Genomic DNA, 25,928 nt, shown 5'->3' on the forward strand with positions numbered 1-25,928 from the left:
GTTAGAGTTTTCACACTTATTGTTGATTGAAAAACATTCAATTGAATGCTTTAATCTTTTTTTAATCATGTCCCAATATTTATTACACATATTCCTATCTGTAAAACTACATAAAAAAACCACATTGGTATTTTAATGTGACTTTAATTTTAAAAATAACAAACAACAGTTCCAATTTACAGGTAAAATGATATAAAGCCCGATTTAAACCATCACCAAGTAAACACATAAATATCTCACCAAAAACACTTCAAATGGATAGAAATGACTAAGCATGACCCTAGAGTCTTGAGTTTGATAGCCTTGCTTTCTTCCTAATAGGGTTGGACATTTAGGACTGAGGACTGGTTTGACTGGACCAAACCAGGACTGTAGGTCCTCCATTTGAGGGTGGACTGGTTGGTCAGACAGGTTTAGGTCCAAGGGACAAACGAACTGGAACCAGAAGTAAATTATTAAATATTTATTTGATGTTATTTGTAAAATTCAAAAAACATCAAATCCAACTCTCCAGAGAGGTTTCCATTGAGCTCAATGTAGCCACCATATATTTGACCATCCATGGGCACCCACTTGATGTAAAAGATATTTAACATAACCATGGACATAAATTTTCTACTTTGACTTTATTGACATTGAGTGGTCGACCTGACCAGACCAGGACTGGTCTGGACTAGTCTGGACTGGACCTGGACTAACGGACTGGAACGGGACCGAAGCTTAGGTAAGGTTTAGGTCTTTTCTAAAAACCCCGACCAGACGAGGTTTGGGACTGAACAAGAACGGACCGGAACAGGACCAAAGTTTATGTAAGGTTTAGGTCTTTTCTAAAAACCTTGACCGGATGAGGACCGGGACTGAACAAGAACGGACCGGAACGGGACCAAAGTTTAGGCAAGGTTTTGGTCTTCCCTAAAGACCTCGATCGGACGAGGACCGGAACTGAACAAGAACGTACCGGAACGGGACCAAAGTTTAGGTAAGGTTTAGGTCTTTTCTAAAGACCCCGATCAGACAAGGACCGCGACTGAAGAAGAACGGACCGGAATGGGACTGAAGTTTAGGTAAGGTTTAGGTCTTTTCTAAAAACCACGACCAGCCGGGGTCCGGTATCGTCAAACCCTAGTGCCTAATACTACTACTGGATATAATAAAAACTCCCTTCTGGATATAATAAGATCCTAATTTATGGCTATCTTTCCCACAATTTGCCATTGTTTAGAAGTGGGGTGAAGGCAGCCCAATCCAAGAGAGAGGAGCAGAGTGTAAGAAGGGGAGCCACGGCGCTGGCGATAGAGGGGGGGGTGGAAAGCGCTGCCTACGCGTCCTGAACGGGGCCACGCGGGCGCCTGATGTGTCTTCCTCGACGGCGATGGTGATCTCACCGGTCCTCCCCTCCTCTCCGACGCCTTTCAATTGTTTTCTCGTGCGCCGCGGATCATCCCTTCACTGCAGGAAATCCGTCCCCGCACCCATAAATTACGATCTCCGGAGCAATCGTCGCTTATTCTCCGATGTTTGCGGCGGATTTTCGATCTCTGGAAGGCGATTGAACCGCGGCGGGTTGTGTTTTCTCGGTCAAAACCCTCGTCGAAGATACTGGGGAGTTTGTAATTTCGCCGGGGACTGCCCCAATGAGGAGAAATTTCGGTTGCCCAGTGTTTGTGTTGGGAAAAGATTGGGTTTTGTGGTCGGGGCGGCGGTTTTGGCTGTGTTTTTCACTGGTTGTCGATGGGCTGTGGCCCAGGAAAGCGTCGCGCAGTTGACTGTTGGTGCTGTGGGGAAAGGGGGCACGGCTCTGAGGAATGCCTGGCCGAAGATTTTGCAGGTTCTGCTCGTTTTCAAGGAGCAAGGATTGATCCTGGCGGCCCTACTTGGGCTGTCCGCGTTTTTCTCCATGGCAGAGACGTCTATTACCACTCTCTGGCCTTGGAAGGTATTGATTATCTCGTTTCTATTGCGTTTTAGAGGATTGCGGTTCTTGGGTCATGATCTTCAGTTGGATTCATTCGCTTTTTCTTTTTTTCTGTTCTTTCTTTTGGACTAAACAAATGGGTTCGAGCATGGACCAGAAACAAGCCTATAAAAATCACTTTTAAATTTGATACTTCATAGATTCCGCGTTTTGGATTTGGATTGAATTGCATCTTTTGGTTTCTTTTTTCTGTTCTTTCTTTTGGACTAAACAAATGGGTTCGAGCATGGACCAGAAACAAGCCTATAAAAATCACTTTTAAATTTGATACTTCATAGATTCCGCGTTTTGGATTTGGATTGAATTGCATCTTTTGGTTTCTTTTTTCTGTTCTTTCTTTTGGACTAAACAAATGGGTTCGAGCGTGGACCACAAACAAGCCTATAAAGATCACTTTTAAATTTGATACTTCATAGATTCCGCGTTTTGGATTTGGATTGAATTGCATCTTTTGGTTTCTTTTTTCTGTTCTTTCTTTTGGACTAAAGAAATGGGTTCGAGCATGGACCAGAAACAATTCTGTAAAAATCACTTTTAAATTTGATACTTCATAGATTCCGGGTTTTGGATTTGGATTAAATTTTATCTTTTTGTTTCTGTTAGGTTCGAGAACTAGCTGAGAAAGAGCCTGAGAATGGCGTGTTTAGAATGCTCCGCAGTGATGTAACTCGGTTCCTGACAACCATTCTCATTGGAACGACGTACTGACTCTTTGCACCCGTATCTCGTTTCTTCTTATGTTTCGATATGGATTTTGATGAAGATGATGTCTTCATCTGAAAATTTAGTGCCTTTTGACTATGTAGCGTGGTCAATATTGCCGCTACAGCTCTTGTTACGGAAGCAGCAACCACTATTTTTGGCGAAGCAGGAATAAGTGCGGCAACAGGAGTTATGACGGTATACAATCTGTACTTTAAAAAAAAAAAAAAAAAACAATCTGTACTTTTTGGTTTTCTTGCCATCTCTTTCTTCAATGATTTGTTCGAATGTGTTAACTTGTTTTTATAAAAATCATTCACTTTTTCTCAGAAGATACGTTATTCAGGCCTTCCGGTTTCGGTGGCTCTGAAATCTATTCATTTATGCGATCACATTGAAAAGAAAGTCGCCCGTTTAACTTCTATCCTGTAATTAAACTCATCACTCCGTTCATTATTGACTGTTGATGGGCCCATACTCTTTGCCTTAAATTTCTCACAACTTGTTTTTGTATCCGTAGCATTTATGGATCTTTGGTATTTTTCTTTTTTGAAGAAAATATGGACATTTCATATAGTTATATTTTTTTATGCCAATTTAGGTTGCTATTTTGCTTCTTACGGAGATTACCCCTAAGAGTGTTGCTGTGCATAACGCTACGGAGGTTGCAAGATTTGTTGTTAGGTAACTTTGACTATTTTGGGTTTAATGATGATTATCTTTTTATTTTTTAATCTTCATAACAAAACAATTTTGTTTTATGGATTAATCAGCTTTTCAGCTGATTCATTGTGCCGTTGCTTACGTATCAAAAACATTTAACATGACAAACCTTGTCCTGGAATTTTTTTCGTATTACAGGCCTGTTGCTTGGCTTTCATTGGTTTTGTATCCTGTGGGACGAGTCGTTACATTCCTCTCCATGGGTATGCTGAAGATTCTAGGGTTAAAAGGAAGAAGGTATGTCGCAAAATCAACTTCTGCGAAAATTTTATGACGTGACTGTAAGGAAATGATGAAATTATTCAACGTGGCTTTAATCTGAGTAGAGACGATATCGCTTGTGTTTGAAGATCATGTTGGGTTTTGAAGAAAGAGATCACGGATTTTTTTCTCTGTTCCAGCTAGTAGGACTACATTTAATTACATGAAGCCTAATTATAATTCTTTAGACAACGTATACCCTTTATGGAACTCAGTCTAATTAAATTGTTCCGTCATTGATAGTTTTAAGCTAACCCATTCATATTCGTCCAGGGCAAATTAATAATTTGATAAATTTTTGTGATTTATGTTCAATCTTGAATTCGTTTTGTCCTCTCGAGTTTCTGGGTTTGAAGCGAAATATATTTTCTTTGATGTGTCCTACATTCTTTGTCATTGACTTCCAATTTAATACTCTTTGTTTATGCTTTCAAAGAATTGAGTCGCTGGGCATCCATTGTATTCGCTTCGTTTTCTCGCAAAAAGAAGTTATATTCTGAGTTTCGGAAACGGTCTTATTAAAGAGAATATTAACAGTGGAAGTGAGAAGATGGTGCACACTTGTTCTTATTATTTATCTGCCTCGAAAATAGCCAGCCATATGTTACAGAAGACGAACTAAAGTTGATGCTGCGAGGAGCAGAGTTGAGTGGGGCTATTGAAGAGGAGGAGCAGGTGAATAGATTTATCGGAGCGAATTTTCTGTACTCGTTAATAACTTGTGGTTATCTTTCTAGAGATCAATTAATCTTGATTATATTCTCATTAATCCGTAGATTGTCAGCCTACCAATTAATTGCTTCTAGTAGCATTGACTGCTCCAAACTGAGCTTTCCAGAAATAGGTGGAGAGAGAATGTTTTAGCGAGTAAGGATCTAAACTGAAAGTTATATATGAGTCGGAGTGCAAGATCTTCTAGAACTAGATTACAAAATGAAGAAAAAGACGAATTACCAAAGTAAAACAGAGAATGGAAAAAAATGGTATTTAAGGAGGTTCGAGTAGTGCTCGTTCTATGGTTAACTCCGTGAATCAACGTCTGCTTTGCAAATCAAAGATTTATTTCCAAGTTGATGGGTGTCTTTGTAACTATCAAATCAATCGGGGTCTAATGTCAAAATGAATTTAGGTTTCTCTCTGCCTACTCGAGGCATATTATATTAGACCCATTTCATCAATGTAGATCCAAGATTCAGTTCAATGGAATTCCTTTTTTATATAGGAACTATATTCCTAATTATTATTTCGAGCTATTATATTTTGCTCGTTTGTAATTAATCCTTGAATTTGTGTTGACCTATTTCATTGGCAGGATATGATTGAAAATGTATTAGAGATAAAAGACACGTATGTCAGGGAGGTGATGACTCCTCTAGTCGATGTAGTTGCAATTGACTCTGGCGCCAAGCTCATCGACTTCCAGAAGTTATGGGTAACTCATCAGTACTCGAGGTTCGTCTCTCGTCTGCAGCTTCAATTATCATTGCTGTGTTCTTGCCGGTGGTGGTTACATTGCTGGGCCTTGTTTTGAAGATGACGTCTTTCTACCAGGGTACCTGTGTTTGAGGAGCGTATAGATAATATTGTGGGTATTGCCTACGCAATGGACATGCTTGAATATGTTGAGAAGGTTTGTTTTATTCGCATCGTTCTTAATTACCTTCGTTTAAGCAGTCATTGTTCGATAATTTATGATGTACCTTTTTCGTTTTTAAACAAATATAAAGGTCGATCAACTGCAAGAATCGTCGGTGGGGGATATTGCTCACAAACCTACGTACTTTGTGCCTGGTAAAGTTGATGGAAGACGACTTTTTATATTTTCGTTTTAAGTTTCCTCCGGTTATAAGTTGCAACTTTTTCCTCTTTAGTATTTTAGACTATCAGTTTCCTAACTCGTTAAAGAAGCGACATTAGTTCTTCAATGTATGAACTGTTTCCTCGCAGTTCCTTTTTAGACTAAATTTCCAATTAAAAATCTTTACATTGCCCATGGTCAGACTTAAACTAAGGTTCCATACCAGAAAATGTGACATGCTTCTACGATGACGGTTAAAATAAGATTAATTTACTGCTTGTACTTTCAGACTCGATGTCGGTCTGGAACCTACTAAGAGAATTTCGAATACGGAAGGTTCATATGGCCGTCGTTCTGAACGAATATGGTGGAACCGTTGGTGTAAGTATTCCATCTACTTACCTTGCGTAATGAGTCTCATCATCGCACTTCATCGCTGGAATTATCATATATTCTGAAATTATTAGGCATAGATTTTTTATGGCTAATCATCTTCGGGATTATTTGCTATTCTGGAGCAGATTGTGACGCTGGAAGATGTCGTTGAGGAAATCGTTGGCGAAATCTTCGATGAGAATGATTCCAAGGCAAGCTTAAGATTCTTGAGCAACCTTTAATTATTGAGTCATCACTCCTCATTTTTTTTAGGGTTCTGGGTTTAGGGTTGAGGATTAGCATTTAAAATCTAAGATTCCGGGTTTGTTCAGAAAAATATGTCAAAATTACTTACTCTGTTCTGCAAAAATTTTGTCGAATAATCATTTCAGGAGGAGATTCAAAAGAAAACGGGTGATATTGTCATGTTGGATGACGGATCATTCCGAGTAGACGCTAACACTTCCATTCATCAGCTCTCTGAAGAACTAAACGTCAAAGTTCCGGAGGTGAGCAGCCTTCTCACTTCTTTTTTTTTTTTGATTCGGGCGATTGGAAGGGGGGAAGAAGAGGGATGTGATTCTGGGTTTTTTTCGTCATGGCAGGGTCATCAGTACGAGACGGTATCGGGGTTCATCTGTCAGGCATATGGCTGCATACCAAACACGGGGGACCGAGTCCAAGTCATCCTTGAGAGGGTGGAGAGACAAGAGGAGGAGGACTATGCCAAGAGTGATGCTGAGCAGCCGGACGAGAAGGAAAAGACCCAAACCTTTGAGCTAGAGGCAAGCCCTTGTTCAGGCTCATCTTCCTAATCAGGCTCATTGTCTTCATCATCATCATCATCATTGTCTTCATCATCATCATGGTTCACCTCATTCTCTTCTTCAATGTTAGGGTTTATCATTTATCTTATTTTTCTTCTTCATTAACATTTTCCTTCACTCTTCATTTTCGTCTTCATCGTTCATCATTCATCTTCATCGTCGTCGTCGTCGTCGTCGTTGTCGTCCTCGTCATTGTTCCCAACCTCATGATTATCAACCTCTTCTCCTGCAATGTTCCTTCATAAAAAATCAACCCCTTCTCCTGCGTCGTCATCGTCTTTATCGAGCACATATCTAGCTATTCACCTTCTTCATCATCATCTTTGATGCCAACCACATGATTATCAATCCCTTATCCTTTTTTTTCTTCTGCATCATCGTCGACAACAGCGTAATCATTAAGCTCTTGTTATTCATCATCACCATGATCAACATAATCTTCAAGCTCTTCTTCCTAATCTTCATCATCAACATCATCATCAACATAATCTTTGAGCTCTTCTTCTTTGTCATCATCCTCATTAACATCATTGTCATGCTCATCATCATCATCATCAAGCTCTTCTTCCTCATGCGCATTATCAAGTGCTTCTTATTCATCATCATCATTGTGTTAATTAATTTCTTCATCGTCGTCATTGTCATCTTTTTCTTGCTATTGGTATTGATGTTCTTGCTATTGATGTCGACTCGGTGTGGATTTGGAGGTGCAGATACTGGAGGCGAATGCGAGGAAAGTGGGAACAGTGCTGTTCAGGCCCGCCGGGAGCGGGAGCATGGAGGGGGAGGCCAAGGGCCTGAACCGCATCCCCTCCGCCACCACCAAGGTCGTCAAGCGCCGCCGCGTCGATCCTGTCGACTGCGACCTCCTCCCTCCTGCCGAAAGAGCCGACTACGGCTGCCCCATCGACCTCGCTTCTGCTGACTCCAATTCATCTCTTCATGAACACGACGACACCCACACTCCCAACCCCACCACCCGTTAGTCTTGTTAGTACACGGCCCCCCTTACCCCCTCCCTGCTTCTTTACATTCTCAGTCTTTATCTTCCTTGGTCTTCTTCTTTTCTAAGGGAGAGATGGCTGTTCAGGCCATCTGTCTTATTAGGAAAGTTCATCCATCCATGATCAACGAAGCCTGAGAAGGTAGATGAATGTTGATAAAAATGTTGAAGAGTATGTGCCCCCACTCAATCTCACTGAGCAGTTGATTCTTATTTGTCACCCAGAGGTTAGAGAGAGAGAAAGAGATGATCAGGCCATCAATTTCTTAGCAGATTTCACAGACAGGGAGTTTGTAGCAAGTTCGTCCAGTATGAGGATAACCGAAAAAGAAAAAAATTAATAAGAATTACAACCATGATCGAGAGATTCAAAAAATAATAAAGAATGTAAGTTGAACTTAAAATTTGAGGTAGCATACAATGTTGATCGCGCAGAATCAGAAGAAAACCAGACAACTTGTGCCTGACATTATTTCTTGGTCATAGAATGTGAATAATTCCCGACCACATAACAACAAGGCTGTGTACAATGATCTCACCAAATAATCTTGAAAAAATCTGACAATCCAAGTATCAGCGGTTGAACAATTGCAGAGGTTCTTTGTATACTGGCGCAGACAGACATAATGACGTCATGACCTGTAAACTTGTATTCACCCACTAGGTGTTAGAGAACAGCGTTGGCAAACCATAATAATTAAGGAAGCCACACCGAAGGAAAAAACAAGTAAATGGCTTCCAATCTCCAAATAAAGCACACCAGACAGCCCACGATCAGCACTCTCTATACATGGATCGACGGATAAATTTCAGTACTTCTTTCTGCACCAGAAAAACAACAAAATTAGGAAAAAAAAACGCTAAACTTAAACGCCCATGCTTCGATAAGAGACATTTGCAGATTTCTTACCGATTATTAAGAAGAAAAAATCAGACGGGAGACTCAGCTTTATCATCTTTGAGGCAAGGCATTTCGATTCCAGCCACAGCTCAAGGTTCCTTCTCTTCCTTCTTTCCAGGGAGCTCTCTCCACAGAAGCTTGTAAGTCTGGGAATGGGGAATGACTCCCTTAGACTCCATCAAACGGAGAAACTTCAAGCACTGGTCAATCTTCCCCATCTTGACCAACCCATCGAGGAAAACAGTCCACACAACCTCATCAGGGCTCCAGGGCCGTTGAAGCATTCTCTCAAAAATGCTTTCAGCCCGTTCAATCATCTCCAGTTTACACAGGGCGCATACAAGAGCTCTGTAGGAAGCTAAACACAGCTCAAATCCATTGCCAGCCAGAGCTTCATCAATCTCTAGAGCAACGTCAATTTGGAGATTTTCACAGGCCGCAACGAGCATAGAATGGTACGCCTTCTCCCCTGGCTCCAGACCTTCACTCGTCATTCTCTCTACCAAGGCATTTCCTTCACACCACCTGCCTTCATTGCACAGACCTTCGATCAGAGTGTCGTATATGCTCGAACTGAGCGATATGCCGGCTTCTGATAGGATAAGTAAGAGCCTGGGGATGATGTCAGAGGAATCTTCTTGAAGCAATGCCTTCATGATTACCTTGAAAGTCCTGTAATTGGGGTTGCAACCCATGCTGTTCAAGCGACGAAGGATTGAAAAGGCGCGTGCCGTTTCCCCCAATTTGACGTACCCATTGATAAGAGAGGTGTAAGTGACGTGGTCAGGAGTCATGCCCTGTTCTTCCATTGACATGAGCAGCAACTCTGCCCTCTCAACCTTACCTTCCTGGCAAAACCCATGAATAAGGCAGCTGTAAGTCAGTAGATTTGGCTCACAGCCTTGTTTTCTCATCTCCTGGGTCAAGTCGTAGGCGATATCTGCACCACCGTTCTTGCAATACCCATCAATCAATGTTGTGTAAGTCACAACATTAGGCGAAAACCCTTGCTCTGTCATCAAATTAACCAGATCCTTAGCCTCTGCAAGCTTGTTTTCCTTGCAGAAACCGTTGATCAGAGCATTAAAAGTCTGAATACTGTAAGCGCAGCCTTCCTCCTCCATCTGATTAAAGTACTGTAAGGCAAGCTCCAGCTTCCCTCCTTTGCAGAGCCCATCTATGAGAGCAGTGTAAGTCACTTCGTTAGGTGTTAGATCATGATCACTCATCTCAGCAAACGTTCTCAAAGCTTCTTCCAGCTGACCCACTTGGCAAAACCCTCGTATTAGCTCTGTAAAACCCCACTCATCAGGCTGCCATCCACTCTCCTTCATCATCTCCAATAGCCTCACAGCGTTTCTGAGATTTCCAGCTCTGCAGTACCCATCAATGAGGGTGTTGTAGGTGACTCGAGTGACGGTGGGCCCAACCCTAAGCATCTTGTTGAACATCACCATTGCCTTATGAATGTCACCAAACATACACAAACCCTTTATAATCTCATTATAAGTCTGTGAGTTTGGGGCAAAACCATACCTTTCCATGGAGTTGAACACCTCTAGAGCATATTGCACGCCTCTCATAGAACATAACCCATTGATAATTGCATTGAAAGTAGCTGTGTTGGGGGTAATTCTTTGCCGTATCATGTGATGGAAGAAGCCGATGGCCATCTCCAGATGATCTGAATTGCATAAACCGCTGATCATAGCAGTGTAAGTGTGAACATTGGGCGTGCATCCCTTCTTAATCATGGCAGAAATCAAGTCTCTGGCCTCTGAAATTCTCCCACAGCTACAGAGAGAAGAAATTGTGGTGGTGAACGTATACACGGTGGGATCCACCCTCTTGGCTTCCATCTCCTTCATCAATGCCAGCGATTCATCCACCCTTCCTTCTTCACAAAGACCGTTGATCAGAATGGAGTAGGTGACGGAATTTGGCTTGCATTCATCCCCGATCATCCGATCAAACACCCCAAAAGCCGAACGGAGATCGCGGTCCCTGCAGTGCCCCAAGATCAGAGAAGTGTAGGTGAAGGTATCAGGCTTCAGATCCGCCTGCAGCATCCGGCTAAGCACTAACATCGCATCTCTGATCCTCCCCTTCTTGCACAACTGGTTGATGATCGCGTTGTAAGTCAAAATTGAGGGAGACACATTGGATTGCAACATCCGATGGAAAGCTTTCAAGGAGAGATCAAGCATGTCGATCTTGCCCGCCTGGATGAACAGCGTATTATAGGCAAAGACGTTGAAATCGAAGCCATCGGCGCTGATCCCGCACAAAAACTCGAATGCCCGGGTGAGTTCTTCCTCGTTTCTGCAAGATTTGATCATCAAGATTCTGATTCTGTCGGCGGGGGCGTGAAGCCGCGAGGACACGAGCCGATTAAGAATAGCGATGAAGCCGTCGAGGGTAAGCTTATCCGAGTGCAATCGAGAAACCCAGTGGAAGAATTGGATCGCCTGATGAGCATCCGGCTGAAAAATCAAAATTTGAGCGATGTGGCGAGGGGACAAGCTCTTAGCAAGGGACCGGAGATCGCTGCTGCCGCGCCAGCCGGATTGGCCGAGAGCGCGAAGAACTCTGGAGACGAGAAGAGGGGTTTGTTCGTCGGATTGGGAAGAGGAAGAAAATGGGTGGAGAGGGCGAGACGGAGGACGGGAGGAAGAGATTCGGGGAAGCCTCTTCATGTGAGGGTGTCCGGCGGCGGCGGCGGCGGCGGCGGCGGCGGTGGCGGCGAGGTTGGGCCGGCGCGGGCGCGCTCATGGGGCCTCCGCCGACGCCGGCACGGTGGCGCCGCCGCGGTGCGAGGGTTGCTAGACTGGCCCCGTAGAAGAAGACATGGCCATGCCAGCCCCCCCCCTCTTCTCACAAAATAAATACTCACTATAGCAGATGAGATCTCTTATTCTTTCATTGTTTTTGGGTGATATCATAGATAATCTACATTATGTTGCTGCCCAGAACCCAAGTTTGCAATATTGCAAAAAGAGTTTGAATGTCAAAAAGATATAGAGCCAGTCAGACTTGACTTGTGGCAAAAATAGAAAATTTGTGACCAAAATCCTTTTCTTTAATTGTTTTTTGGGTGGTATGTTGGCACCACACACATACTATATGTGACATATTTGTGCGATGTTGCTGGCCAGAATCCCAGTCTGTTGCTCTTCTCCCTAGGAATTTGCAAGATTGCAAACAAAGTGTCACATTTTCTTAGAGTTTGAATGGCAAAAAGATATAGAGCCAGTCAGACTTGACTTGTGGCAAAAATAGAAAATTTGTGACCAAAATCCTTTTCTTTAATTGTTTTTAGGTGGTAAGTTGGCGCCACACACATACTATATGTGACATATATGTGTGATGTTGCTGGCCAGAATTCCAGTCTGTTGCTCTTCTCCCTAGGAGTTTGCAAGATTGCAAACAAAGTGTCACATTTTCTTAGAGTTTGAATGGCAAAGATATAGAGGCGTTGGAGAGGAAATTTTTAGGGTTTGGGAACATATTTGTTCTTTATTATAGAATTTCTGAAATTTATGTACTGTTTTGTTTCTTCTGGGAGGGGGGTATTTTTGATGGTGTGAGATTGGGAATTGTTTGATTCTCGTGTAGTGCCTGTTTGTTGGAACTTATCATCTTTAACTCGACTTCATCCTCGTTTTTGGATTTGTGAGGGTCATTGATCCAAGTGGGTCTTCAGGCACTTAAGGGAAAAAAAAATTGTGACCAAAATCACATCATCATGAATTCCCCCCTAAGATATTTCAAAATAGAAAACTAACTCCAGAAATTTTGCACTAAAGAAAAAATTTATTTCAGCCCCGCTTTCACCAATTAAATAATCACCATTGCAGATGAGATATCCTTTTTTTTATTGGTTTTGGATGGTAACATAGATAATCCACATGATGTTGCTGCCCAGAACCCAAGTCTTTTGCTCTTCTCCTTAGCAGTTTGCAAGATTGCAAACTAACTGTCACATTTTCTTAGAGTTTGAATGGCAAAGATATAGAGTCATTGGAGAGAAAAATTTTAGGGTTTGTTTCTTATTTTTTCTTTATTATAGAATTTCTGGAATTTATGTTCTGTTTTGTTTCTTCTGGGAGGGGGGTTATTTTTGATGGTGTAAGACTGGGAATAGTTTGATTCTCCCGTAGTGCCTGTTTGTGGGAACTGATCTTCTTTAACTAGACTTCATTATCATTTTTGCATTTGTGGGGGTCATTGATCCAAGTGTTTCTTTAGGAACTAATGGGAAAGAAATTAGTGTCCAATATCACATCATCATAAATTCCCCCCAAGATATTTGAAAATACAAAATTAATTACAAATTTTTGGTAATAAATTTTGGTCTCCGATGAAGCTTAACCACTTCTTGTACAAAGTTTCAGCCACATCTTGGGTTGACAACATATGTTATGATACAATGAAATGGATGTTCTTGATCTAGGGATAGACAACTGCCATGATGTAGTTGAGGCCACTTCACTTAGGAAGACCCTTCACAGAAGCCATCTTTAGGTCCTTTTCTTTGAGAAATTGATCGTCGTTGGGGTAAACCATCTTGAGTGAAGGCAAACCACTTGCATTGTTGGCAGAGTATGCACACATTAATATAGTCTTTAGTTAATGTACCCTACACATCTAAAAATCATGAATCAATAATGGTGTTGACCTCTCTGAGTTTTTTCCTCAAACACACAACATTGTAGTGTGATTTTTGTATGTTTTTATTATTTTGATGCAGCAGATTATTTTTTGATTTGACTACAAATATGAGAGTTCTTTTTTTATGTGATTCCTTTATATTTGAACACAACAGATTATTTATTGATTTGATTGCAATTTGATAATTTATTTATTTATTTTAGATGTGTATGGTTTCCCCTGATGTGAAAACTATTTGTCATGTTTCATGTATTAGAAGTACTAGATTATTCTGAAACACCTTTGATAAGAGTTTCAAGCTTGCCATAGGCCTTAGATCTCCATGGGCATCTCTTCTCAAAACCACCAATTGGCTAACCCATCAAGTCCGGACACTTTCTCAGGTAACAAATACTAGTATGGAAGACACAAGATATCAGTCCAAAATTTTTTAAAGCAACTGACTGTTTCGAATCCCCTGTTAATCACTTATATTTTTCTAATTATAGAATCTCTACCATATCATAAGTTTCCCAAGTCCAAAGTCCATCCTCAATACATCTGTTTGACATTGGTGTACTCTTCGTAGACATCCACAATTGTGATGGAAGAAAATTACACAGGTATTTTTCATGTCGTCATAATTTAATTTTCCCAAATTAAATAAAATTTATAATTATAGAAAACTCACTCAAATTAGAAAGTAATACTTGAGTCAGGGAATGTATAGTATGAATGAGGTCGTCTATACAGGGAATGGCCTTTATAGTGAATCTAATACTCGAGTCAGGGTTGGAGAAAGTAAGATGATAAAGTGATTGATTAGAGGAATTAAGTATATAATAAGATAATATGAGAGATGATAACAATAAAGATGGTTAAATGAGTGGAAGATAAGTAGTTAGTACATGGGAGGACGTAATTAAAGGATGAGAGACTTATGTAATAATAAGTAACGTTGGATGGTGTAGGGAGAACTAGAAAAAGGGAGAGGTATTGTGGTTACAAAAAAAAAATATTTATATTATTAGTAGGGTTAATATATTCTATAGATATTAGCATTAGTGAATAACTGGAGGACGAAATTTTATTTCTAATATGATAATAATGGGTTATGTTAAGGTAGGTAGTGATGGATTGTATAAGATTAATAAGCTAGCGAGATTAATGAGATAGTATTATTAGTAGAAGATTTTTTGTGTTATTATTTCTTTGAACTGGTATCAGGTTATATGTGAGAAAGATAGAAATATATAGTAATGAATGATATTAAGAATTAGCTAGGTAGTGAATAGGGAATTTATTTTATTGATATATTATATTAAGAAGAAAGTGGATGAGAATATTGATGATAGTAAGACAGAGAATGTTTATAAATATATATTAGTTGGGTGAGGTGGTCATAGATGCCAATTGGAATTTAAGAATGATAGGGATACTATGATTTTTTAAAGCCTTAGAGGGACTTAATTACTTGGCTTGAAAGGGTGAGTAATGGAAGACATTAGGAAGAATATGATTAATTAATAATTAATTATATACATTAGAATATAGTTAAGGAGTATCATAGAGTAGCATATTGGGGTCCATATAGTTTAAATATTTAATATATGTATTACGATATAAAATCCAGCAGAAATAATGAAAATAGTGCGGAATGCCTAGTGTGCAGAATGATAATATGTATTTTTAGTTGGTTAATCTGACTATATTTACATGTTTGTTTGGATAAAAGAAATTATATAAGCATGTTATCAAGCTTAAAATTATTAAACTTATTTCTAGACTGATATTTAGAATTTCATTAAGTTTACATACTTTAAATGATTTTTATGACATTAAATTCTGAAAGGACATAGTTTTTTGACATAGAGTATAATTTTCCTGAAATTTTCAAAATTACATTCATAAATATATGATTTTTCCGAATCAAAATGCATAGTTTTTCATATTATGCGGCTTATATTTAATTTAACTGAAAGTTGGAATGTTTTTAAGCCATTTTACTTCAGTGGTCCCACATGTCAGCGTTCGATTCGTCGAACATTAACCAACCGCCAATTAAGGTTAGTGATTGGCATCAGCCAATCATTGATCTCAGATTATTATGACATCGTGATTAGTGATATCATAATGACATATTATCTATTAATTTCATTTTTTTCTATTGGCGACACGTGGCGTGATGAGAGCCATCAATTAAGGACGATGCAACGCGATTTGAGCTAATGATTGCATTTAATGTGACGTGAGACAAAACCCTTACATAATTACATGATGTTGTGTCCACTCTTTACTTTTTTAAGAAAACTTAAATCACTAACTTCCCCCATTTCATCCTTTACTCTATTCCTATTATCATGTTTCATCCCCTTGCTTCTACTCTGTCTCGCCTTTACATTCCCTAAATTCTATTAAACCCTAACTTAGTAAACCTATATTATTAAACCATAAATTATTAAGCACTTGATGGTGAAGCCCTCTAATATCTAGTTTTTTTCCTACGTTTAGTTAAAGTTTCATGTTCAAATAAACCATGTATTAGTGGTCTTAAGAGGGGACCTTTTCCTAATGGGTTCCCCCTCTTTTGATCCCTCCTTAGGGCCCATTATCCTCCCTACATAATGGAAGGAGAGGGCGCCCGTTCTCCTAAGTCCATTTTGAATTTTTGGAAAAAAAAAAGAAGATCCCGTTCTGTTTTGAGAGAAGAGAGTAGAAGAGTGAAGGGCGGACGGGACGGGGCCGACTTTGGCCGTCCGTCCCGTTCCGCCCCCCCCCCCGTTCCGTCAGGACAGACTGACGGAACCATAGGCGGCCGTCGCCTCCGGGGTCCCAGGTCGGAGGGGCGCCGCCCGAATCGCGGAGCCGCCGCCTGACCCGCGCGCGCCGCCGCGCGGCGCGCGCCGTCGCGGCCGCAGCGGCCACAGCTACCGCCCGCGGCGCCGGCGCCGCAACCGCCAGCGGCCTCAGCGCCAACGGCCGCGCGCGCGGCCAGCGCGGCCGCAACGGCAGCCGCGCGCCGCCGCCGGGCGGCCACAGCCACGCAGCGGCGCAGCGGCAACGCCGGCGCCGCGCCGGGCGGCCACAGCGCAGCGCGGCCGCCGGCGGCTGCAGCTGCGCTCAACGCCGCGGCGCGCAGCCGCGGCGCGCGGCAGCCGCAGCGGCGCAGCGGTCGCGGCCGCACGCCGCGCCGCGCGCAGCGCGCCTCAACGCCGCAGGCGCGCAGCGCCGCGCGCGCGCAGTTGCGCTGCGGCCCGCGCCGCTGCCGCGCGCCGCGCTTCGCCGCGCGTCGCCGCCCATGCCGCGCATGCGCGCCGCGCCACGCGCGCGCGCTCAGCGCCTGCCCACGCCACGCCGCCGCGCCCCGCGCCGCGAGGCGCCGCGCGCGCTCCGCCCGCTGGGCGCGAGCGCTCAGCCGTGCGCCGCATCCAGCGTGCGCATCCAGCGCCCGCGCCCGCCGCGCCCGAGGCACCGCAACCGCTCTCTGGGAAGCCTAATCGCCATGCAAGCATCTCGAGGATGCCACGACAGCCTTATGCCCGTTACGGGCCTAATTTAATGGGCCGCCGCAAATCTCGGTGGCCCGCTCTGACCCAAGCCCGAGGCCTGTTACCCCAAAGGAGGCCCATTACCACGGCTCAATATCCTGGCTATCTCCGGCTGCCGCCGCCGCCGCCATCTTGGCCGCTGCCATCTCCGGCGGCCGCCGCCGCCATTGTTGCTGACCATCGCCACTCGCCGCACGGCGTCGCCCATGGCCGTCGTATGCAGCTGCCAGTTCGCCACCGTCCTCGTCATCCGACTGGCTGAACCTACCCGCCCACTGGTCGTCAGGCCCACCAACGCCTCGACGACGACCCGTGGGTGCCGACCAAGTGGAGAACGGTCTCCCTCGGTTTCTGCGAATTGAGGCCCCACGCATGACCTTTCCAGGACACCCACCTAGAGCGGGACATGCAGTCCAAGATGCTTGTCCCCAAGCTGGACGAACGGACCCACGCCCCGCCGCAGGACGTCGACGACGTCCGTCCTGCATCAGCACTAACTCAGATATTTCTTATCATTAATTTCATCTCGTCTCACCATCACTGTTTCCTGCATTCCTTCATCCTAAGCTCTAGTTTCCACTCGATTGATCACGATACGCTACTAGTGTGATACTCGTCCTATATTCCTAAATTACTTATACCTCTATAGTGTTCACTATCTTCCTCTAATCTCCATTTCTTACTCTATATGTAACTCTTCTCACCTTCTACAATTCACCCTATAGAAAGAACTATTTTATTAAGATTTTTTCCTTGTGGAGGTAACCTGTTCTCATCACTAATTAATCCAATTATTTTATGAGTAAAATTTTATAAATATTATTGATTAAAATCAAATTCACAATGATGTAAATTTATGCTAATTTTGGATTCATCTCATAATGTGCTTGATAAAATGCCTCAAAGAGGCTGATCCATGAAAATATAATGAAATCAAGTTAGACAAGTAATTTCAGTTGAAGGGCCTGATTCAGAAGGGTGGAGTGGTAGGGCACCCATCATTGCCCCCAAGCTTCAACTTTGGGCTCTGCCTGCCTTCTTCCATGCTAGTGCAAATCCAGGGTGTTTTGGATCTCCTCTGCTGCCTTCCTAAGCTAGACCTGCTGCCCTAGAGCTGTCACTAACTCCAATTTAGTTGGAGGAGCTGCCAAAAGGATCTCTCATTACCATTGAGAATGTATGTCAAAGGATATGAATTGGGGGCCATCAAGCCCCTTTTAAGGCCCGGGAAGGACCTCCAATGGCCGTAGATGACATGGATGGCCTTAGGGGTCTTTCTAGGGGTTGATGACTGCCCAACATAATTCCAGGCAGTTAGAGTGCTTTCTGTGGTTGCCCTCGGCCAGAAATCACTGCCTAGCTGGAGGAGGACAATGGCTAGGGGAAGAAATGGATGAAACTACCCAGCCATTGGATCTTATATTATGAGGGGTTAACGATCGTGATTAAATCACAGCTATGTACCCCCTTTAGATTTCAATGCACCTATTGCCAAGTTGGCTGCCTCCTCATTGGCCCCACCATCTCCATCAACTGCTTTCTGCATTTTGATTCAGGTATGGAAGGGCCCGACCAACACCGTCCGTCGTCGCATCCAATCATGGCTCTTGAAAATAAAAAAGAGAAGGTTAATTAGAAATCAGACCACTTTATTTTCCTTAGGAAGATCAGACAGCCTAGATTATATCCATCATCTTAAATCAGCCTGTTATGAACCAGACTTTGGTTGGGTAGGCTCAAAGACCGCACAAGCCTTCTTTCTTATTTTCTCAAGATTGTGGCTCATTGGGTCGCAATCCTCTTCCTCTCTTGTTACCCTGGCTAGGCATGTGGCTGAAAAGAAATCCATTGGGTGGATATCTCAAATTGATGATTTTTAGAAATCAATGCCCTATTTAAATTTCAAGCGAGACTCTAGGTAGAGTTAAACACTTTCCCATTCCATGCGTGTTCATGGTCCACTTTTTGTTTTGGGCCTTTCTATTTGGGTTGGCTTTTGTGGGATTGTTTTGTGCTGTGCGGGGTTTGGCTCGTAGGCTCCAAAACTCTGTGGGATGGTGCCTGCACGCAGGTGCTCACCAATTGGAATCGAGTTGAGTTCTCCTATGCTCGTTCACTGGTGGTTAGTTAGAGTACTACTGCATTGAGCTTGGCCACTGGTGTTTGCTGCTATTAATTTTTTTTACTATTTTAATTCACCACAAAAATGAAATAAGATACTAGAGGGAAGAATTAAACCCTAACATATGTTTTATCTAGTTAAAATTATTAGTATTATAACACATTTATCATGAAATTAATTCGATTGGTAAAATATCTTAAAAGCATTATTTTAACCAAATTGCCTCTTTGATGAGTGAAATGAGAGCTCATATCAAAATGAAGGTAAGATCGATAAAATGATCAAAAAATGGCCTTAAGGTATCTATGTTTTATGCATACTTTTGGGTTCATCAACTTGCCAATGTGCAAAAAACCTCATTTCGTCTCTCTTGGTGAACTAAGAAACACCCATTCTATATTTTTTAAGTTGGCAATATCCACATTCCAACTCTCTGATAACACATATATTATTGCGTTATTATGTGAAATATACACATGCTTACACATTAAAACTATTATAAATGTGTGCTATCAACCTTTAAATGATTAAATTTTTTCAGAGTGATATTCTGATTTTTGTGGAAGTCATGGTATTTTAAAGGACTTTTTCCGCCATCATATTCTTAAAGAAGTTAATTTTCTGATTCAAAATAAATTTTTTATGAATTGTTTGACTTTATATTTATGGAAATATGAAATTTGTAAGTCAATATATATTTTTCATATTTTTAACTTGATATTAGTTTTTCAATGAATTATTAAAGTACATTAAAAATTATTTCAAAAAGTCCTTAAAAATGCACCAACACATGTCGCCACATGTCAAATCACAACGCCATAATGCACCAACCATTATCTGAATCTTATAAAATTTATTTTTAGGAGACAATTGATGATAAATATGTGGTTAGCACTCCAATCACACAATCCATATTTCATTCTATGTTCACTAATATAAGATACTGATTATAGTGCACGTGTGACGCTTATAATGAAGTCCATGAATTCATGATCATATTTAATGAATTATGATGAGATCCTAATAGGATATCACTAGCATTTAAGGATGTGTTCTAAATATTGATATTTGAAGGATACTCGAGAAGGACATCTAAGTATGCAGGTAGAATATCATTATCTAGCCTCATATAATGAGTATCAACGATCCCGTAGTCATTAATGTGGAGACAATAATGATAGATAGTGGGTGGTCATTAGTGGAAAGAGTTCACTGAATTGATCCGTACGAATCCTTTAATGATACTGTACCAAACTATCTATTAGGTTGATTCATGTCATAGTTGTATAAGTGGTCCTTAGACTTGGGACACCAAAGACGTCTTATGGATGGATAATTGTACTTTGACTATGAACTACAGGTCTCTAATCATGGGATTCTAAATGGTCTTAGTTTGGGTGCATCAAGTAGTTCACAAAGACAATTGAATGGTCAAGGTGGGATCGTCCACTCTCGGTATAAGAGGAGACAACTCAAGGAAGATGATGCAATGAAGTTTTTAACTAAGGCAGTGAAATATTGAAGAAGAGATCTTTGATAAATTTCAAATGCATTAGTACTAACTCGGAAGACCAATTAGGGTTTGATAGTAGCCAATACATAGGCCATACTAGGAGCATCAAGTTGATGAGGGACTATACATACACGGTAGCCGATGATGAAGATGTTTGATGAGTGAGTTGATGATGGAAATATATGTGGTTGGCAAGCCAGTCACACATTCTACATCCCGTTCTATGTTCATTAATACAACATATTCATTATAGTGCACGTGTGATGCTTATAATGAAGTCCGTCAATACATGATCGGACTTAGTGAATTATGATTAGATCATAATACGGAGATTACTAGTCTTTAAGCATGTGTTTTAAACATTCCTATTCGAAGGATACGCGAGAAAGACATCAAAGTATCAGGATAAAATAGCACTATCTAGCCTCACTCATATGATGAGTATGGCCGGTCTCGTAGCCATTAGTGTGGCGACACTAATGATAGATAGTGGGTGCTCTTTAGTGGAAATAGTTCACTGAATTGATCCGTACGAATCCCTGAATGGTATTATACCTAACTGTCAATTAGGTTGATTCACTTCATGGTTGTGTAAGTGGTCCTTAGACCTGAGACACCAAAGACGTCTTGTGGACGGGCCAACGAGTCTCTAATCATGGGATTCTAAACGGTCTTAGTTCGGGTGCATCAAGAAATACACGAAGGCGATTGAGTGATCAAGATGGGATCGTCCACCCTCGGTATAAGAGGCGACAGCTTAAGGAAGACGATGCAATGAAGTCCTTGGCCAAGGCAGTGAAATATCAAAGAAGAGTTCTCCGATGATTTCCAAATGCATCAGTACTAACTTAGAAGACCGACTAGGGTTTGACAGTTGACCATACCCTAAGTCGTCCAAGGAGCGTCAAGTGGATGAGGGATTATACATACACGGTAACTGATGATGAACATGTTCCATGAGTGAGTCGATACACACTCCTTTGTATCTTCTAGGACACGAGGTGTAGCTTGGCACCCCAAATGTCGGAGACTCGACCTACCGATTGGGTTAAATCGGTCTAACATTAATTAATTTATATGATGATATAGTTAATTAATTTGGAAGGCCAATAAAGGTTATTGGGCTGCTAGAGTCGTTAACTAGACTGATACATGGGCCTAGAGGGTCACACGCAAATGGTCTTTTGAACATCGGAAGATATAATGAAGTTTTGGGGTTTTATAAAAAATACCCACTTAGTATAAATAGGGGAAGGCCTTGAACAAAATTTACACCGGCCAGAATTGTTTAGGGGCTTTTCCCCTTCTTCTCCACTCTCCACTCCCCTCTCCATGCCCGATGTGATCGGAACAGTGTAATGACAATGATGGAGATAGAACGGGGCTCGTCAAGGAGGAGGAGGAGATTCGACGTGCAGAGGATCGCGTGGATACGTCTAGAGGCCGCACATGTGAGCAGCTCGACTCGTCTCACTTGCGATCCAAGAAATCACAGATGCGATACGTGTAAAGGTACATTGTTTCAATGTTTTTGTTGATGCCGTTCGATTCGTTCAAATTTTCCGCTGTGAATCACTTTCATTTATTTATCCATGTCAAGGCCTCTAGAACCTTACAGTTGATACACATTTATTTGTGTCTTTTAGAGCACGAGGTGTAGCTTGGCACCCCATGGGTTGGAGACTCAATCTATCAATTGGGTTAGATTGATCTGACATTAATTAATCCATATGATTAAATAGTTAATTAATTTTGAAGTCCAATAAAGGCTATTAGGCCATTGAAGTCATTAATGGGATTGATACATGGGCATAGAAGGACACACAAATGGTGTTTTGGACGTTAGAAGATATACTTAAGTTTTAAGGGGTTTTATAAAAAATTCCCCTTGAGTATAAATAGGGGAAGGGCCTTAACAAAACTCAACTAGATCAGAATTTTTCAAGGGCCTTCCCATTCTTTTCCCTTCTCACCGCATCTCCTCTCCACTCTTGATGTGATCGGGATGACATAACGATGATGACAGTGCGTGAACATAGTTTGCAAGGGTGAATGAGGAAACTCGACATGATGAGGATCGTGTGAATACGTCTAGAGGTTGTACACTAGAGAAACTCAACTCATCTTGCTCTGGAATCCAAGAAATCATGGATGTGATTTGTGTGCAAGTGCTTCATTTCATGATTTTAATAATGTTTATATGATTATGTTATGAGTTTATGCTGCATGGAATCCTTGTGTTCATCTAATTCAAGGCCTTCAGAACTCAACAAGAACATGGTCCAAAAAAAAATGAAACAATTTAAATTGCAATAAATACAATTAGAATATTGAGAAGATAAATACTTTGACGTTGAGAAGAAAAATATTGAGAAGAAATGCAATTATTTAAATTGCAATAAAGGGTAGAAAGAAATGTCAAAAAGTGTGACGGTACACGTGGCACGCACATATATCGCCATGATTGATTAAAAAAGGATGTATATTTTGACGTGGAGCATTGAAACACGTGTCATATCTGCCAATCATAGGGAAATCTTCCCCTCTTTCTGATGTGAATGACAAGCGCCAGCATGTCATTCATTAGGAAATAATGAAATAAGAAAGAGAAAGTGATGTGTTGCGTAGACGCATCTCCACCTCACGATTAGACAAAGAGTTAAAAATGTAGAGTTTTGATCATTTTCTCCTACATATACACATAGTGCTCTTGAAGTGCACGATCATGGAAGATGAGGCAATCAGACCAATGATTAATAGCAGACAATTGGATGTCTTTACCGCATATAGAAAAAGAGGAAGCATCAACATCAATGACGAGTTGAGAGAAAAAATGGATGGTTGGGATTACTCTAACTTCAAAGCTTGATATCTGATAATCCAAAGGTCTGATTAAGCTTAAATTTTATGGGATGCTTTATCTTTACCCCCTCTTTCCATTTGCACCCCGCCCCTTGATCTATAAATAGAGGCGTGGATCATTGTCAAATTCATCCTTAAACTTGTTTCCTACTCATGTGGCTTGATTAAAAGATAATGAGTTTTTTAAATCCATAAAATCTGTACTGGTGTCCTAGGTGTGTGGGAAGAAGAATTAAAGAAGCGGGGGAGTTTACAGGCACTCACAAATCACTGTGATCCTGGCAGAATGAAGGATCCTTGGTAAGTATCCTTGCCTTACATTGTTCATTCTCAATATTTGCGTTAGCTTAGATTGATTTCACTATCACATCTCTCCATTCTGTCACTTGCATACACTCTCTAACCATGTCTTAACTAACTTTACTTGTGATTTACCGTATTTAACTCATTATCTAACTCGCTCCAGCCATTGTTCTTATCATCATCATTTCATCCTTTGCGTTCACTCGACATTCTCAAATCCAAACTATCATTATCGACTAACTACTCTCCTCATCTTAATATCATTCTCACCTTTCATTTTCTTGGCACTCGATCTCATCACTTGTATGTAGCTCACCTCATCTTGATAATCACTATATTAAAAAATTAAATCCTTAAACACCGTTCCCTTTGGAGATAATCCGTACCTATCTCTAGATAATATTACTAAGTGAGAGGAGGTTTTTATTTTTATTTATTAATGTCAAAAATGCCAACAACAAGTTAAAACCCTCAATTTTGAGCTTATCACTCTCCAACCCTCAAATTCTCTCTCTCTCTCTCTCTGACATTCTAACTATGAAACTATTAATTCAATTGTAGTTTTTTTTTAGTCAATCTCCATGGGTCAAATAAAAATTACTGTCAACCAATGCAGTCACAAGTAAATTGTGGATTTCAGCTGCCTTGGATAAATTGGGATCCCGTGATCCTCAATGTCTTAGAGGGCCATTGGTATCCTCTACCAACAAATTGGGGTCTCCGTGCTTTAATGCTGCCCACTCTTTTGGGCCACAGACTCCACCATTAGAGCCCCCTCACAATTCACCACCAATGGGGACTTCCATATAATGCCTCCATCACCACCACAGAAGTGATGGGGACCATCTAGCAATGAATATCGGTCTTAACCAGTTCGAGGAGCAAGGGCTGAGGGGAAAGATCCGACCTTCAATTATTTGGCCTTGTCAATGGGCCCCTGGATGTTGACGTTATCTTCATTCATGCTTTTTATGGCTTATTTTTTATTTTGAAGGCCTTGTATGTGGGCCTATGTATGTTGGCCCTATGTGTTTGTGTGTATGGGCGTGTATGTGGGCCTCTCCTTTCTAGAGGGGCCCATGGGGCCTTATGTGTGGGTTTTAGTGTGGGCCTCCCTCTTCTTAGGGCCCATAGGACCCTATATGTGGGCTTCTCCCTCTGTTTCTAAGGGGGACCCCAAATAACCCCCTTGTTAAGGATGGGGGGGTACCTCTCGTTGAAAAAATGGATGAAGAATTGAAAAAAAATAGTTCTTTGATTTTGTTTTATTTTTAAATCCTTATTTACAATTTTGCAACTCGCGTTGGGCCATTCTTGTGGAACCCTAACTCGACATCTACCGTCGTCGTGTTCTTGGCCCCCGCCGCCATCACATTCCTGGCCCCCCTTGCCATCTCGTTCATGGCCGTGCCCACGCTAGTCGTGCCATCCTCACTGTCGCACAAGTCCACCCATGTGTTGTAAACCACCCACACACGTCCACCTATGCACCATCACGCGCTGTTGTGCATCGCCCTTGGGCATCCACCCGTGTGCCGCCACACGCTGCCCACACGTGTCCTTCCGTGCACCACTGAGCTGCAACCGACATTTCGCCATATTGCCATGTCTACGTCAAGCCGCAGGCTGTACCTTTACCAAACTGTCGCTGTGTGCTGCACACCATCACCATACTGCAATGCCACTACTGTCCCGTTTGCATCGCCTGCGTGCACAACTATGGACCATCTCCCCAGCATGCGTAATCACCACCCGCTCTGCCCCCATGGCCTGCTACCACCGTCGCTGCTGCACGCTGCCCTCAACGTCACCATGCGTAGTCTCGCCGCTCAGCTCGTGCCGCCCACGCCGCCACTTGGGTCGACCCTAGCACCGTCATTTATGCCGCTACTACTTGTTCCGCCTACGACGTTCTTGCCAACTCTGTGCTGGTGCCATCACCACCGCTCGAGCTGCTCCCTCACCACTATTGGCATCATCACCTTAGATGACATCACCCATGCAACAACTAGCACTAGCATCTGTACCATTGCCCACAGTGTCATTGATTGCTCTGCTCACATTGCCCTTGTCACCCCTCATGTTGTCCTGGTTGATGCCGCACGCCGCTTTGCCCGCCATCCGTGTCGTTGATGAGTCGCACATTAGTTCCCGTAATCACCATCATGGACAACCAAGTCGCATCAATACTGGTAAGTTAGCTCCTCTCTCTATTTGCTCCATTATTTCTTTCAATGCCTCCCAAACCCATCTCCACCGCTAGAGTCAGGTTGGAGATAGATAGTGATATCTCTTTGAGGGCTAGGATTTGTATTGGTATGTTGATGCCAGACATCGTCAGAGACGTTATCTATTGGGTACCAAG

General features: G+C 42.1%; 2 protein-coding genes across 2 annotated transcripts; one reads left to right on the forward strand and one right to left on the reverse strand.

The window, feature by feature from the left end:
- The first annotated feature begins 1,218 nt into the window (after nt 1-1,218).
- On the forward strand, nt 1,219-7,875 carry LOC144702100 (putative DUF21 domain-containing protein At3g13070, chloroplastic). Its single transcript, XM_078573991.1, has 14 exons — nt 1,219-1,936; nt 2,579-2,676; nt 2,782-2,875; nt 3,279-3,361; nt 3,539-3,637; nt 4,255-4,336; nt 4,974-5,113; nt 5,213-5,291; nt 5,389-5,452; nt 5,749-5,840; nt 5,981-6,046; nt 6,227-6,343; nt 6,440-6,619; nt 7,375-7,875. The coding sequence occupies exons 1-14, from the start codon at nt 1,373-1,375 to the stop codon at nt 7,645-7,647; spliced, it is 2,031 nt and encodes a 676-aa protein (XP_078430117.1). The 5' UTR covers nt 1,219-1,372; the 3' UTR covers nt 7,648-7,875.
- Nucleotides 7,876-8,038: 163 nt separating this feature from the next.
- On the reverse strand, nt 8,039-11,436 carry LOC144702099 (uncharacterized). Its single transcript, XM_078573990.1, has 2 exons — nt 8,575-11,436; nt 8,039-8,486 (listed from the first exon to the last, which is right to left on the reverse strand). The coding sequence occupies exon 1, from the start codon at nt 11,259-11,261 to the stop codon at nt 8,655-8,657; it is 2,607 nt and encodes an 868-aa protein (XP_078430116.1). The 5' UTR covers nt 11,262-11,436; the 3' UTR covers nt 8,039-8,486; nt 8,575-8,654.
- Between the last annotated feature and the right edge of the window lie 14,492 nt (nt 11,437-25,928).

Source organism: Wolffia australiana, chromosome 4, assembly GCF_029677425.1.
Source record: "Wolffia australiana isolate 7733 chromosome 4, ASM2967742v1".
In the NCBI taxonomy this organism is placed as follows: Eukaryota; Viridiplantae; Streptophyta; class Magnoliopsida; order Alismatales; family Araceae; genus Wolffia; species Wolffia australiana.

Excerpts from the sequence above, each read along its gene's own strand:
- LOC144702099 (XM_078573990.1), bottom strand. The coding sequence starts at position 11,261 with ATGAAGAGGCTTCCCCGAATCTCTTCCTCCCGTCCTCCGTCTCGCCCT.
- LOC144702100 (XM_078573991.1), top strand. The coding sequence starts at position 1,373 with ATGGTGATCTCACCGGTCCTCCCCTCCTCTCCGACGCCTTTCAATTGT. Across the intron at positions 5,841-5,980 it reads AATATGGTGGAACCGTTGGT|ATTGTGACGCTGGAAGATGT; the intron begins GTAAGTATTCCA and ends ATTCTGGAGCAG. Across the intron at positions 6,047-6,226 it reads TCGATGAGAATGATTCCAAG|GAGGAGATTCAAAAGAAAAC; the intron begins GCAAGCTTAAGA and ends TAATCATTTCAG.